The following is a 13580-nucleotide window of genomic DNA, read 5'->3' as shown; positions in this document are numbered from 1 at the left end:
ATTAGGGAGTGTTTCGGTTCTTTTTGGAAAAGTGCTCTTATGACGTAAGGATGACGTCATTTCTGAGTTTATTCATTGTTAAAGTGGAATAGTGAGGTCAAATTGTGGTAGTAACGCGTGTTAATCACGATAGCGTTTAGTCTGTGAATGAAATTTATATACAACAACTGTCCTGATTTAATTATGATGTATTGGTTAAGCAATCAGAAGCGAGTTTCGGAGATTGGAAAATGTCGAGTGTACTAATTTCGTCACCAGATGGCGGAAGTGGTTCGAGATGAAAGAGTGCTTCAAACTACAGATTGGAAACGGCGGAGTCACGCAACATCTGCCACGCGGATTTCTTTTATCTTTAATATCAGCGTTTGTATCGAAGTAAAACTTATAAACTTCTTATACATAACGGCTGAAGATTTTTATATAATTAACATAAACCGCCTTACAATATTTGGCGGACGTAGAAGCCATCCAACGACTAAAAATCTGACTGGACGCGCGGCGGCGGCGCCGGCGCCATATAAATCGAATTAAACTACTATAAACGACTATTTAAACGACATTTTCCGGATAATAAGCGAAACATAATTCGAGAAATTGACGCCCGCGAAAATTGTTTAAACGACTTTTAAACACCGGAAAAGACCGGAAGGAGTCCTTTTGTCGCGCGCTACTCGATGGGCGGTGATTGGGCGCTTCCGGTCGACACTAAACCTATGACAGCGCCTCTGTCGACAAGAAAAGTAAAGTTTTTCATTCCGCGAAGTTGCGCGTGAGCTCGCCGATATACAAGACATTGGCGCCGACTGTTTATTGGCGCGATCGTTATTTATTTACGTGAAAATCGTCAAAGTTATCGTCCGAAAGGTAATCATTTTGATCGTTTCGGATGCCATCCGATCCTTCGACCAGTACCGGTTGGTGCTAGGCCTACTCTATAGCGTTTCCACCCCTCGGCGTGGGTTTAACCGCAACCAAAAAAGGGTGTCGACATTGGGTTATGTCCCCACCTTAATAAGGTCCCCGGTCCTTCGGGGCCTTGAATAAAGTCGCCTACGTCGAGGAAGTCGCACACATCGACGAGCTCCACGGCTTAAAAAATACGATGAATTCATCGGAGTGGAATAAGATTACCATGATGATGAACAATCATCTTTCGAACGAAAATAATATCAATCATAACGAAGATCGCCTCAACGACCCTAGTTTACATCAATACGAATCGACCCTTTACAAATTTAAAGGTAAAAAAAACTTTCTCTCTTTACTCCGGTTCGTTGACTGTTTATGTATTATATACACATCTGTATATCTACTGCACCTTTTAATATTCTATAACCTGTTAATCCGTCCATCCTATTTACTTTCGTCATTGCCATATGGTCCCGTCTTCACTATTAATGGATTAAATATTATCTTTTGTTTACAGCTGTCTTACATTTTTTTAACAACTTTCTTTGCTTTAGATAACTTCAGTATATTTATAATGTAGTTGGTTATTATCTATGTTTTTCGACTTAAATAATGAAATTTTAATGCTTTCCCTTTATATATTTTAAAGAAATTTTTAATATAAATTATATTTTTAACTTTAATTTTAACTCAAGCATTTTCAATTTATATCCTTAATTAATTAATTAATTTTTTTTTAAAGTTTACATAGTATAATCTATGTGAAAAAACTCTTTATTTTAGATAATTTTTAGTATCTTAACACAATACATTTTCACTCAAACAAATTTAATAGATTAATACATTTAAAAAAATCAATGTTTTTAGGCATATTTAATGCATCTTTTAGTCAAATCTTTCAACTTTATGGCAAAAAATAAAAAAAAACACTCAAGAAATAAGATGTAATTGTTATAAAAATCTATTTTAAAAAAATTCCACACATTTTTTCATGTTGATAAATTTTAGTATCAATAATAATCGCAGTTTAAGATTGTTTCGAATTTTTTTTTTCCTTAGTTGATATACGTTGATTGATATATCAGCAACTTCTTTTATGGTTTTCTGAAGGACGTGCATAGAATCGTGTAGGTGAGAGATATTTCGATTGTAACTTAATTACACGTATTTTGTACACCTGCTAATAACATAAATAATTTTAAAAATTCGGTTTAATAAGACGTTTGGTCATCTTGTTTTCCTCTTATAAACTAAGAAAATAAGAAAAGAAATGTTATAAATTATTAAAATTTTTACGTATTATTTTTTTTATTTTCGCAAGGTCGAAAACATCTGTAGGTTCCTATCACCTACACAAATTCACAGCGTATGTTTCCCTCCCTCCTTATTTTATTTATTTATTCGAATGTTAGTAAATTATTATCACAATCTGTAGAATTTTTATATTATTTACTTAACATTCGCTCCATTTTTAAATATTAAAATAGAGCATTATGCATTCGCAATACATAAAACGCCTATCCTACATACGAGATAATAAATGCAGATAGTAACCCATAACCTGGATATTCTTCGAGTAACGTTAATAAATATATAGTCTATAATAAATGTTTAAATATATATATATATATATATTATTAAGTATGTTACGGAAGATATCGACGATGAATCATTGAAAGATTAGTAATCATTGTCGAGTTTCTAACGACTTCCTTTAATTTATTCCAAATATAAAGGCACGGTTGTTTATGGAAAGTTGTGTAATAGAGAGTAATGTTAACTTCCTAGACCCTACATGGAATGCGAATAATTTTATGGCCTTACATGGTACAAAGAATCCGAAACTTCCTTCTTTCATCTTTACGATAATCTACCGTCTTAAATATGTCCCATTTAGATTTTAAAATGAGATTATTCTTTGTTGTAGGATAATCCTCGTCTTCTTCTGCTTTTGATACGAGTTATATTTTCGTGTTTAAAGTTTATATAAACGTTTTTCTTATAGAAATCTACAGAATGGTTTCTACACCATTTTACTCATCTCTCACTGAGATTAATGTTCTATTTACAAAATATCTTTGTAAATATATATATATATAGGCCTATATAATCTTTAGTTTTATAACTGTTATATATATTATCAAGTAAAATAAATTTTGTTAGCATGTTTATAATTGAGATAAGATGTATAATTAAAGTATATTTTGTTTTAGTTATTAATTAATTTAAAGTTCAACAATTCTACCCTTAAATTTAAGAGTTTTTATTTAATATATTATATAGAATTCTCCTTTAATTTTTGCTTATTTATTTATTCTATTTAATACCGTTTCCTAGAATGTTTACTCGTTTTCAACGAAGTGAAGCCATTTTTAATTATTTTGAATGTATTCTTATAACAGAAACTACAATTAAAACACCGTAGGAGCTTTAGATATTATATACAATGTTAAAGAATAATTCCCTATTTATATTTTCTTATTAATTTATAAAATATTTTCAGCGTAACATTCTATTTTAGGACAGTAACGAATGTTATTTTGTTGTATTACTCATACGGGTACATCATCATTATTTAGCATTTGTGGTTAACGTATTTGGACTGTGTACTTAACTGAATACCATACTTATGTTGGTATAAGGGAGACATTAAATAAAGTTAGAAAAACCCGTATAAATTATTTTAAAAAATAGTAAGAAAAACTACTAAAAATAAGTGTGATATGATACGAATTTCACGGTTTGTAGATTTTTCTTCTAAAGATAATCACGTACTGTATGTATACAGTACTGTACTTCCTAGTATCTCGATACAGTTTGTGTTGTGAAGGAAGGAATAATATTGTTAAATAAGATAATGATTTCTATCAATTTTAAAATGATAAATTAGTAAAAAAAAGAAGATATCAAACATTTTTCTGTAACGGGGATATGTTTAACTTCACGCAAAGTTTGCTATTGTTTAATTGAAAGTTCCTATATGCTGCGGGTCGTATCCGTGATTAATTATAATTAAAATCATTTTAAATCGCTATCTAATTATTTAAAATTATAAATTAAACAGTTATAAAAGTTTCTATTTGGTTAGAGTTAGTAGAAATAATTAAAATATTCGGTATATATTGTATAAACTTTTAGTACAGTATCATCGATCTGTAAATAATTCACTCCTGCTTTCAGCTCTTATCTGTTTGAGAGTTGCTGCCCCGAAGGCAAAGTACTCGGATTCTTTAAGTTTTACTTGTATTTTAAATCGAATATTTCGGTTTTGGAAAGATAATAGTGAATCATTTTATAATGTGGACATTTCTTTTTAAAATTACAGATGAACGTGACGCCATACAAAAGAAGACCTTCACTAAATGGGTCAATAAACATTTGAAGAAGGTAAGTGATCTTTTTCTTTTTTTTTTTTTATATCTCATTTAATATTAATTTAGTTCCTATAAATTTGCTGTTACTACATGATTGGCAGAATAAATGATGACGAGACATAACTTTGTATGTTATTGGATTATCTCATGCAAACACTAATCGTTTTTTTAAAATATATTTTTATACTGTATATAATTAGATTTAGTACTTGATCTTTTAGAGATATTTAGGGACATTTGACTTTAAAATTGATAAGATTTTATTTAAAAATTATATATTTAAGTGAAATTTGATTATATAATACCTTTAGATAATATTTATACAACAATTAAACACCAGCTTGAAAAATTATGCGTGTATCAAATATCTGTCCTACATTTTACACGTTAAACTCAAGCAGTGTTAAAATTTGTCACGTGAAGATTTTCACAATGATTCAAATGTCACGCTCACGGATACAAGTCGACCCCCCCTATAACACTGTTGATTATTCCGTTTTATATGAATTCCATGTTGTACGAGTCACTTAGATTTTACAAATACGTGTACCGGGCTGTGAACAGCTCGCATATTTGTAAAATCTAAGTGACTCATACAACATGGAATTCATATAAAACGGAATAATCAACAGTGTTATAGGGGGGTCGACTGGTACACGCTTTTAAAAAAACAAACACTAGAAAAATTTGTTTTAAAAACATTTTCTTACACAATTATTCAATAATAGAACCACGTTTTGAAATTCTGAATTTTAAGAACAATAAAAAGAAACATTTTTTTGTTTTTTAAGCGTTACGATGAAAGAGCATTTTGAAAAATTAACACGTCGTAAATTTTTTTAAGGTTGCACATCGTAGCGTGTTAAAAAAAATAAATAAAAAAACTCTTTCTTGGCTTCTTACTTTATTTAAATTTAAGATAAAGCACGAAAATGTTATTTTCTGAATAAATTTTTACTTGATTTCTCGAGGCGATGTGAACTATCTAAGAATATGACTACATAATTAAACTATGGCAAGAAAGGTACGTTCGATGCCTCCTCTGTATTTAAATATTTAAATCTATGACGTCGTTAACCTCTGCATGGGGTGGATAATATATGATTTTGGCATTAAATACAAGCTTAAAGCTAGATAATTCTTTAATGTTCTCATTTTTTTTTTAAATAAAGATCTTACAACATCCGAGTTACCATAAAGTTCTATTTTTTATGAAGTGATCGGTCGAGTGATTTATTTATTTATTTATTATTAATCTATTTTAAAAAAATTCCACACATTTTTTCATGTTGATAAATTTTAGTATCAATAATAATCGCAGTTTAAGATTGTTTCGAATTTTTTTTTTCCTTAGTTGATATACGTTGATTGATATATCAGCAACTTCTTTTATGGTTTTCTGAAGGACGTGCATAGAATCGTGTAGGTGAGAGATATTTCGATTGTAACTTAATTACACGTATTTTGTACACCTGCTAATAACATAAATAATTTTAAAAATTCGGTTTAATAAGACGTTTGGTCATCTTGTTTTCCTCTTATAAACTAAGAAAATAAGAAAAGAAATGTTATAAATTATTAAAATTTTTACGTATTATTTTTTTTATTTTCGCAAGGTCGAAAACATCTGTAGGTTCCTATCACCTACACAAATTCACAGCGTATGTTTCCCTCCCTCCTTATTTTATTTATTTATTCGAATGTTAGTAAATTATTATCACAATCTGTAGAATTTTTATATTATTTACTTAACATTCGCTCCATTTTTAAATATTAAAATAGAGCATTATGCATTCGCAATACATAAAACGCCTATCCTACATACGAGATAATAAATGCAGATAGTAACCCATAACCTGGATATTCTTCGAGTAACGTTAATAAATATATAGTCTATAATAAATGTTTAAATATATATATATATATATATATATATATTATTAAGTATGTTACGGAAGATATCGACGATGAATCATTGAAAGATTAGTAATCATTGTCGAGTTTCTAACGACTTCCTTTANTGCATATAGCATTCCTCGTATTTTTATGTGTATTATTGTTAGATGAAAGTGAAGGGCCTTTTATATGTTATAGCTTAGGGCCACAAGTCTGTCCAACCTGAAATATTTCAAGCAATATGAATTATATATGCATTAATGAGGTTTACACATATTCTAAATTTGAGTTTGACACTTTGAAAGTCATGTGATTCAGTGATAACAACGTCGTTTATAATACAAAATAGCATATTTAATAATTCACATATACCGAAGAGTTCTATGTTTAATATTTATGGAAAAGATTTGTTCACGAGTATAATGGCACTTCATGACTGTGGCACTATCTAAGAGTGCATTATATTTAAGTTTTATTGTATACAATTAAATACAGTACAGTTATATTATATATTTTTAAGTGATTACAATTGAAATTTTTCTGTAGTCTTAATCTGTTTCATGGAAACACTTATGCTAAAACAGATTTTTTAATGCAATATTTCATATTTCAGCTACGAAAATATGCACTTTTCTTGGTATTTACGAGGTAAAAAAGTAACTTTCTAACAAATTGATACTAATTAGAAAATAACAGTTTATATTATGTTAGGTTTAAAATATATATATATATTTTTTTTTCCGAACGGGTTTATTTAATAGATTTAAGGTAACCATTAACACCTGGTCATTTCACGAAAACTAGTCACGAGATCAGATGGTCGGGCCAACATCCCATCATTTTCTCATCTTCGAATGAAGATCGTATCGAATTAAACATGAGGCAATTTTTGATAAACAACGAAGGATGAAATGACAAATTATAAAAATAAAAAATAATTTTATGCGTTGAAATATAACTTACACTGCACATCGTAAAGATTAATTCGTTTTATTCCGTAAAAATCTTCGTGTGACGTTTTCAAGGCCGAAACGAACGAAAAATGTTACAGAAAATTTAAAAAAAAATTGACCTCTAAAACATAAAGATATGAAAGGATGAGAAAGGATGTCAAGATCAAGTGCATTGTTTCATTAAGACCTCGATTCTACCGACCCCGATTTTACGCACCATTTACTTCCGGTTTGGCGCTTTGTTACATTAATACTACTTAGGTGAAAGTCGAGTGCACTCCTCTTTACTTTCTTCATTTTTTTTTCTTCTCAGAATTTTCTTAGTAAAGCGAGTGAATATACGAAATTTTTATTTTATTCCTTGCCACAAATTCCAGTCATTTGACTTAACACCCTCCCCCTATTTTATATCAGAACAATTCTTCTCAATATATTAAACACGAGCTAAAAATTCGATTTTCTATCTCTGTGCGTGTTATACACGAAAATTCGATCAAACACTAAATATATAGTTTACCACTAAAAGCGCTCGGAATCATCATCATCCAACCATCTATTTTCATCAATACAAACAGATGGCCTCACGCTTGGTCAAACCCCTTTCAGTCGACATATGTTACACGATAGCCTAAGGCATTATGCCTTTTTTTTATAGCGAGTAAGCGCATTATACCTTGCTATAACGAGGTTTTAACCATCTGTTTTATATAGTTTATGTTACTCGAAAGACTTTTACATTCCATTTAGAAAAATTACTATTATTTTCCGTATTATTTATCAACTTAGTTCAGCAGAGTAATGTTTCGAATGTAATTAATTGTATCTTTGACAATTAATTATAATGGAGTGTCATAGAAAGTTTAGATACCAGCAGTGATTAATTAAGTATTATAACAATTGGCCTATCTCTGTAATAATTCAATTCAAATAATAATTTACTATACTATGTATGCATTTAGTCTATATAATACTTAATTATTATCAAAATAAAAATGCTTTTCGTCATATCAAGAACTGGATTAAGTCCTAAGAAGCCTTCTATTGTTCCAAATAATTCATTGTAAAAAAATATGAGGTTTTATTCTGTAGGCTGGTAGCATATAGAATCACGACATTACATTTAATGTTTATATTAATTTAAATCATAGAATTTTAAATAGATTCGAATCGAATTACAGTTTTATACGTCGTTTCAATATGTGTCATACGCTATGGAATGTATCGTGTCACATAAATATAATAAAATGACAATTTTGTTTTTATTCGCATCTAATTAAATATAATGAAAGAAAATGCTATTGATGCGTGTATATTTTCCAATGGTTTTTTAACTCTTATTATCTGGTGACGTTAATCAGGGTCGTGACCTCTCGACTAAGAAGCATTCATATAAATGTATATATTCACACTTATAATACATAAATCAATTTTATTTCCTGAATCCTTATTACAACTGTAATTACTTAATTAATTGTTGCTTTCACTTTCGAATTTATACTCATTTGACCTTTCATTTTCTGCTTTGTTTTTTGACCTAAATCATTTTTTATTATTTAGCATATTATTTTGTTAATTTTTCTGAATTTTTCGAGTTTTAATTTTTACTTATTTTACAGTTTAAAAAATGCTCTTGTCAATCATTACTTTCTACTTGATGTTAAAAGGAAATCACTCGTTTTAGGGAAAGAAGTAAAGGAAAAAAACAAAAGTTTAAATGACACAAAAAACAAAAAAAACGAGCCATTAAGAAAGGTACTTTGCGACTTACTTTCATCTCTTAATGCTAAAGTTCTGGAAGGTTTCGATGTAAGAGAATTGTTCTAATGAAGAAAAATTTCTCGAAAGATTAAAGAGAAAATCGAAACCAAAATGATTTCTAGGAAAGACATTACTTAACGAAAGGAAACGATCACTCGTCAGACTTAATTCATTTGGGATTACAACGGAAACTATTTTCAAAAGAAAGTAGACACTATTAATAAGAAATACTAAAAAAGAAAACCAGACACAACTCATTTCCTCACAGAATGAAATTGAAGCGAGTACTTTGACTCCTATGCTGGTCGCTCTATAAAAAGGAAATTAATAATAATAAAAAAACGATATTGTTTGCTTGTATTGAAACTGTATAAGATATGAAAAATAATTTCAGATTTATTATTTACAAACTGTTTTTTTCCCTCTCTCTCTCTCTCTGTAAATATATTGTTAAACGTAACACAACCAGAACAAAACACTTTATGAATACAGAAAAGTTTTTTATACAGAAGTTTATAATATAAAAATTGATTTTCCTTATGGCATTAGAATGCTTTTTCCATGCTATCGATGGTTTGGCCAGGCTCACAATACGAGTGGATTGAATGGGAGGGATGGGATTCGATGTATCCGGACCATTCCATCCATGGGTTTGAGTTCGGTCGATCCAAAATTATTGAATTTCCAGAATTGAAAAAAAAAAAAAATGCTTAAAACTATTGAGCTTATTATTTTGAGGGAAATCGAATTCGAACCTAAGCTCCTCCCCTCGAATTGACCATTAAAAATGTCCCACTCTAGTAACTTTAATGTCTTTTACATCCGACTATCAAAATGTTTTGTTACGCTTTATGGATTTATGTATTAAATTTAAAACTATAAGAATTATTTCATAAATAAAAATCTTGAAAATTTTGATTTTTTCAAGCTCTTTATATGGAAGAGAAAATAACTAAAATTCGTCAGTTATTAAATCTTTATAATAATAAGAAAAAATATACAAAGTGATGTACTAGAAGATTATCAAGAATAAAAATACAAACGAGTATTTTTATTATAAATATTTACAATCCTTGACATATATTGGTCTAAGCCCATAACACATTGCAACGAAGATATTTGAATAGATTTTACTGTTACGATTTAAAGTTCTGTTACTCAGCGCTATCCACATGCAACGATCGATTTAAAGATATCGAGCGGCGGGTGTTTTCAGTACACGTGTTTACCATTTTTAATAAATAAATAAAAAAATGTGGATTCAGAAAATTGTTCTTGGAAAGAGTGAAGAGATCAAACATTGTTTACCAGATTGTTAAGGTTGAAATTAGCGAAATTTACTCCACAGAAGCGATTTATTATATGATAATTCGGCAATGAATGTTACTAGTTTGAGTGTAACAATGTTACGATACTGGGGATGATTTTAAGCCAGTTCATGAATCACGAATACAGCTTAAGGCCTTATAACTTATTCTACGAGGATACAAAATAGGGCCTCATATATTTTACAATAAATTATTTGGAATAACAAAAGGCTTCTTAGGATTATAGAAAGTCTAAATCCAATTTCCGATGTGATGTTATTACGAATATAACTCAAATAATTATCATAATACTATTTGTGTTAAAGTAACAATAATTTATCAATGTTTTAGAAGATAAGCATTTGATTAGTTTACATTAAACTTCATTTATTTATAAGAAGAAACGTTAATAATATTCTATTATCAATTTTAATTTAAGCAAAAGGCAGCACTTTTATTTAATTATTTAATAAATTCGATAATACGCAAATTCAGATGAACAATAGAAAGTAAGATTTAACGATCAAAACAACTACTTCCTGCACATTTTAGTGTTTACACAGATGTTAACTCCTCCCATCGAGGGGAGAACATGTGATCGATGGGCGGAGCGGAGGAGGATTCCATCCTACTCGTTACACGTGATCGTCTCTCAACTTAGATGTATTTTTAATTAAAAATCTTTCCTCGTGTTAACTTTTTACTCAAACGTAAAATATAATTATTAAAAGATAGAACAAATGAAAAACATTTTGTATGTTCTAATAGTTGTTTTTTTTTATTTCTTTTCTGTGTTTTAATCTTACGAGATAACGTAAAATTTCCCGACACACAGGATTAGGGAGTGTTTCGGTTCTTTTTGGAAAAGTGCTCTTATGACGTAAGGATGACGTCATTTCTGAGTTTATTCATTGTTAAAGTGGAATAGTGAGGTCAAATTGTGGTAGTAACGCGTGTTAATCACGATAGCGTTTAGTCTGTGAATGAAATTTATATACAACAACTGTCCTGATTTAATTATGATGTATTGGTTAAGCAATCAGAAGCGAGTTTCGGAGATTGGAAAATGTCGAGTGTACTAATTTCGTCACCAGATGGCGGAAGTGGTTCGAGATGAAAGAGTGCTTCAAACTACAGATTGGAAACGGCGGAGTCACGCAACATCTGCCACGCGGATTTCTTTTATCTTTAATATCAGCGTTTGTATCGAAGTAAAACTTATAAACTTCTTATACATAACGGCTGAAGATTTTTATATAATTAACATAAACCGCCTTACAATATTTGGCGGACGTAGAAGCCATCCAACGACTAAAAATCTGACTGGACGCGCGGCGGCGGCGCCGGCGCCATATAAATCGAATTAAACTACTATAAACGACTGTTTAAACGACATTTTCCGGATAATAAGCGAAACATAATTCGAGAAATTGACGCCCGCGAAAATTGTTTAAACGACTTTTAAACACCGGAAAAGACCGGAAGGAGTCCTTTTGTCGCGCGCTACTCGATGGGCGGTGATTGGGCGCTTCCGGTCGACACTAAACCTATGACAGCGCCTCTGTCGACAAGAAAAGTAAAGTTTTTCATTCCGCGAAGTTGCGCGTGAGCTCGCCGATATACAAGACATTGGCGCCGACTGTTTATTGGCGCGATCGTTATTTATTTACGTGAAAATCGTCAAAGTTATCGTCCGAAAGGTAATCATTTTGATCGTTTCGGATGCCATCCGATCCTTCGACCAGTACCGGTTGGTGCTAGGCCTACTCTATAGCGTTTCCACCCCTCGGCGTGGGTTTAACCGCAACCAAAAAAGGGTGTCGACATTGGGTTATGTCCCCACCTTAATAAGGTCCCCGGTCCTTCGGGGCCTTGAATAAAGTCGCCTACGTCGAGGAAGTCGCACACATCGACGAGCTCCACGGCTTAAAAAATACGATGAATTCATCGGAGTGGAATAAGATTACCATGATGATGAACAATCATCTTTCGAACGAAAATAATATCAATCATAACGAAGATCGCCTCAACGACCCTAGTTTACATCAATACGAATCGACCCTTTACAAATTTAAAGGTAAAAAAAACTTTCTCTCTTTACTCCGGTTCGTTGACTGTTTATGTATTATATACACATCTGTTTATCTACTGCACCTTTTAATATTCTATAACCTGTTAATCCGTCCATCCTATTTACTTTCGTCATTGCCATATGGTCCCGTCTTCACTATTAATGGATTAAATATTATCTTTTGTTTACAGCTGTCTTACATTTTTTTAACAACTTTCTTTGCTTTAGATAACTTCAGTATATTTATAATGTAGTTGGTTATTATCTATGTTTTTCGACTTAAATAATGAAATTTTAATGCTTTCCCTTTATATATTTTAAAGAAATTTTTAATATAAATTATATTTTTAACTTTAATTTTAACTCAAGCATTTTCAATTTATATCCTTAATTAATTAATTAATTTTTTTTTAAAGTTTACATAGTATAATCTATGTGAAAAAACTCTTTATTTTAGATAATTTTTAGTATCTTAACACAATACATTTTCACTCAAACAAATTTAATAGATTAATACATTTAAAAAAATCAATGTTTTTAGGCATATTTAATGCATCTTTTAGTCAAATCTTTCAACTTTATGGCAAAAAATAAAAAAAAAAACACTCAAGAAATAAGATGTAATTGTTATAAAAATCTATTTTAAAAAAATTCCACACATTTTTTCATGTTGATAAATTTTAGTATCAATAATAATCGCAGTTTAAGATTGTTTCGAATTTTTTTTTTCCTTAGTTGATATACGTTGATTGATATATCAGCAACTTCTTTTATGGTTTTCTGAAGGACGTGCATAGAATCGTGTAGGTGAGAGATATTTCGATTGTAACTTAATTACACGTATTTTGTACACCTGCTAATAACATAAATAATTTTAAAAATTCGGTTTAATAAGACGTTTGGTCATCTTGTTTTCCTCTTATAAACTAAGAAAATAAGAAAAGAAATGTTATAAATTATTAAAATTTTTACGTATTATTTTTTTTATTTTCGCAAGGTCGAAAACATCTGTAGGTTCCTATCACCTACACAAATTCACAGCGTATGTTTCCCTCCCTCCTTATTTTATTTATTTATTCGAATGTTAGTAAATTATTATCACAATCTGTAGAATTTTTATATTATTTACTTAACATTCGCTCCATTTTTAAATATTAAAATAGAGCATTATGCATTCGCAATACATAAAACGCCTATCCTACATACAAGATAATAAATGCAGATAGTAACCCATAACCTGGATATTCTTCGAGTAACGTTAATAAATATATAGTCTATAATAAATGTTTAAATATATATATATATATATATC

General features: G+C 30.0%; 1 protein-coding gene across 4 annotated transcripts in view; it reads left to right on the top strand.

The window, feature by feature from the left end:
* The window catches only part of LOC111624128 (plectin-like), a 78170-nt gene that overhangs the window by 51367 nt on the left and 13223 nt on the right, over positions 1-13580 (top strand). For 2 of the 4 annotated variants that reach the window (XM_023366921.1, XM_023366924.1), the window contains exon 2: positions 4235-4296. In XM_023366921.1, coding sequence (XP_023222689.1) covers positions 4235-4296 — 62 coding nt within the window. Of the gene's footprint in view, positions 1-621; positions 1242-4234; positions 4297-13580 lie in introns of those variants that run through there. The other 2 variants (XM_023366920.1, XM_023366923.1) reach the window with 2 other exon arrangements.

Source organism: Centruroides sculpturatus, unplaced genomic scaffold (genome assembly GCF_000671375.1).
Source record: "Centruroides sculpturatus isolate CEXI.00-Female unplaced genomic scaffold, Cexi_2.0 scaffold214, whole genome shotgun sequence".
In the NCBI taxonomy this organism is placed as follows: domain Eukaryota; kingdom Metazoa; phylum Arthropoda; class Arachnida; order Scorpiones; family Buthidae; genus Centruroides; species Centruroides sculpturatus.
This window is presented reverse-complemented; position numbering and strand designations above follow the sequence as displayed.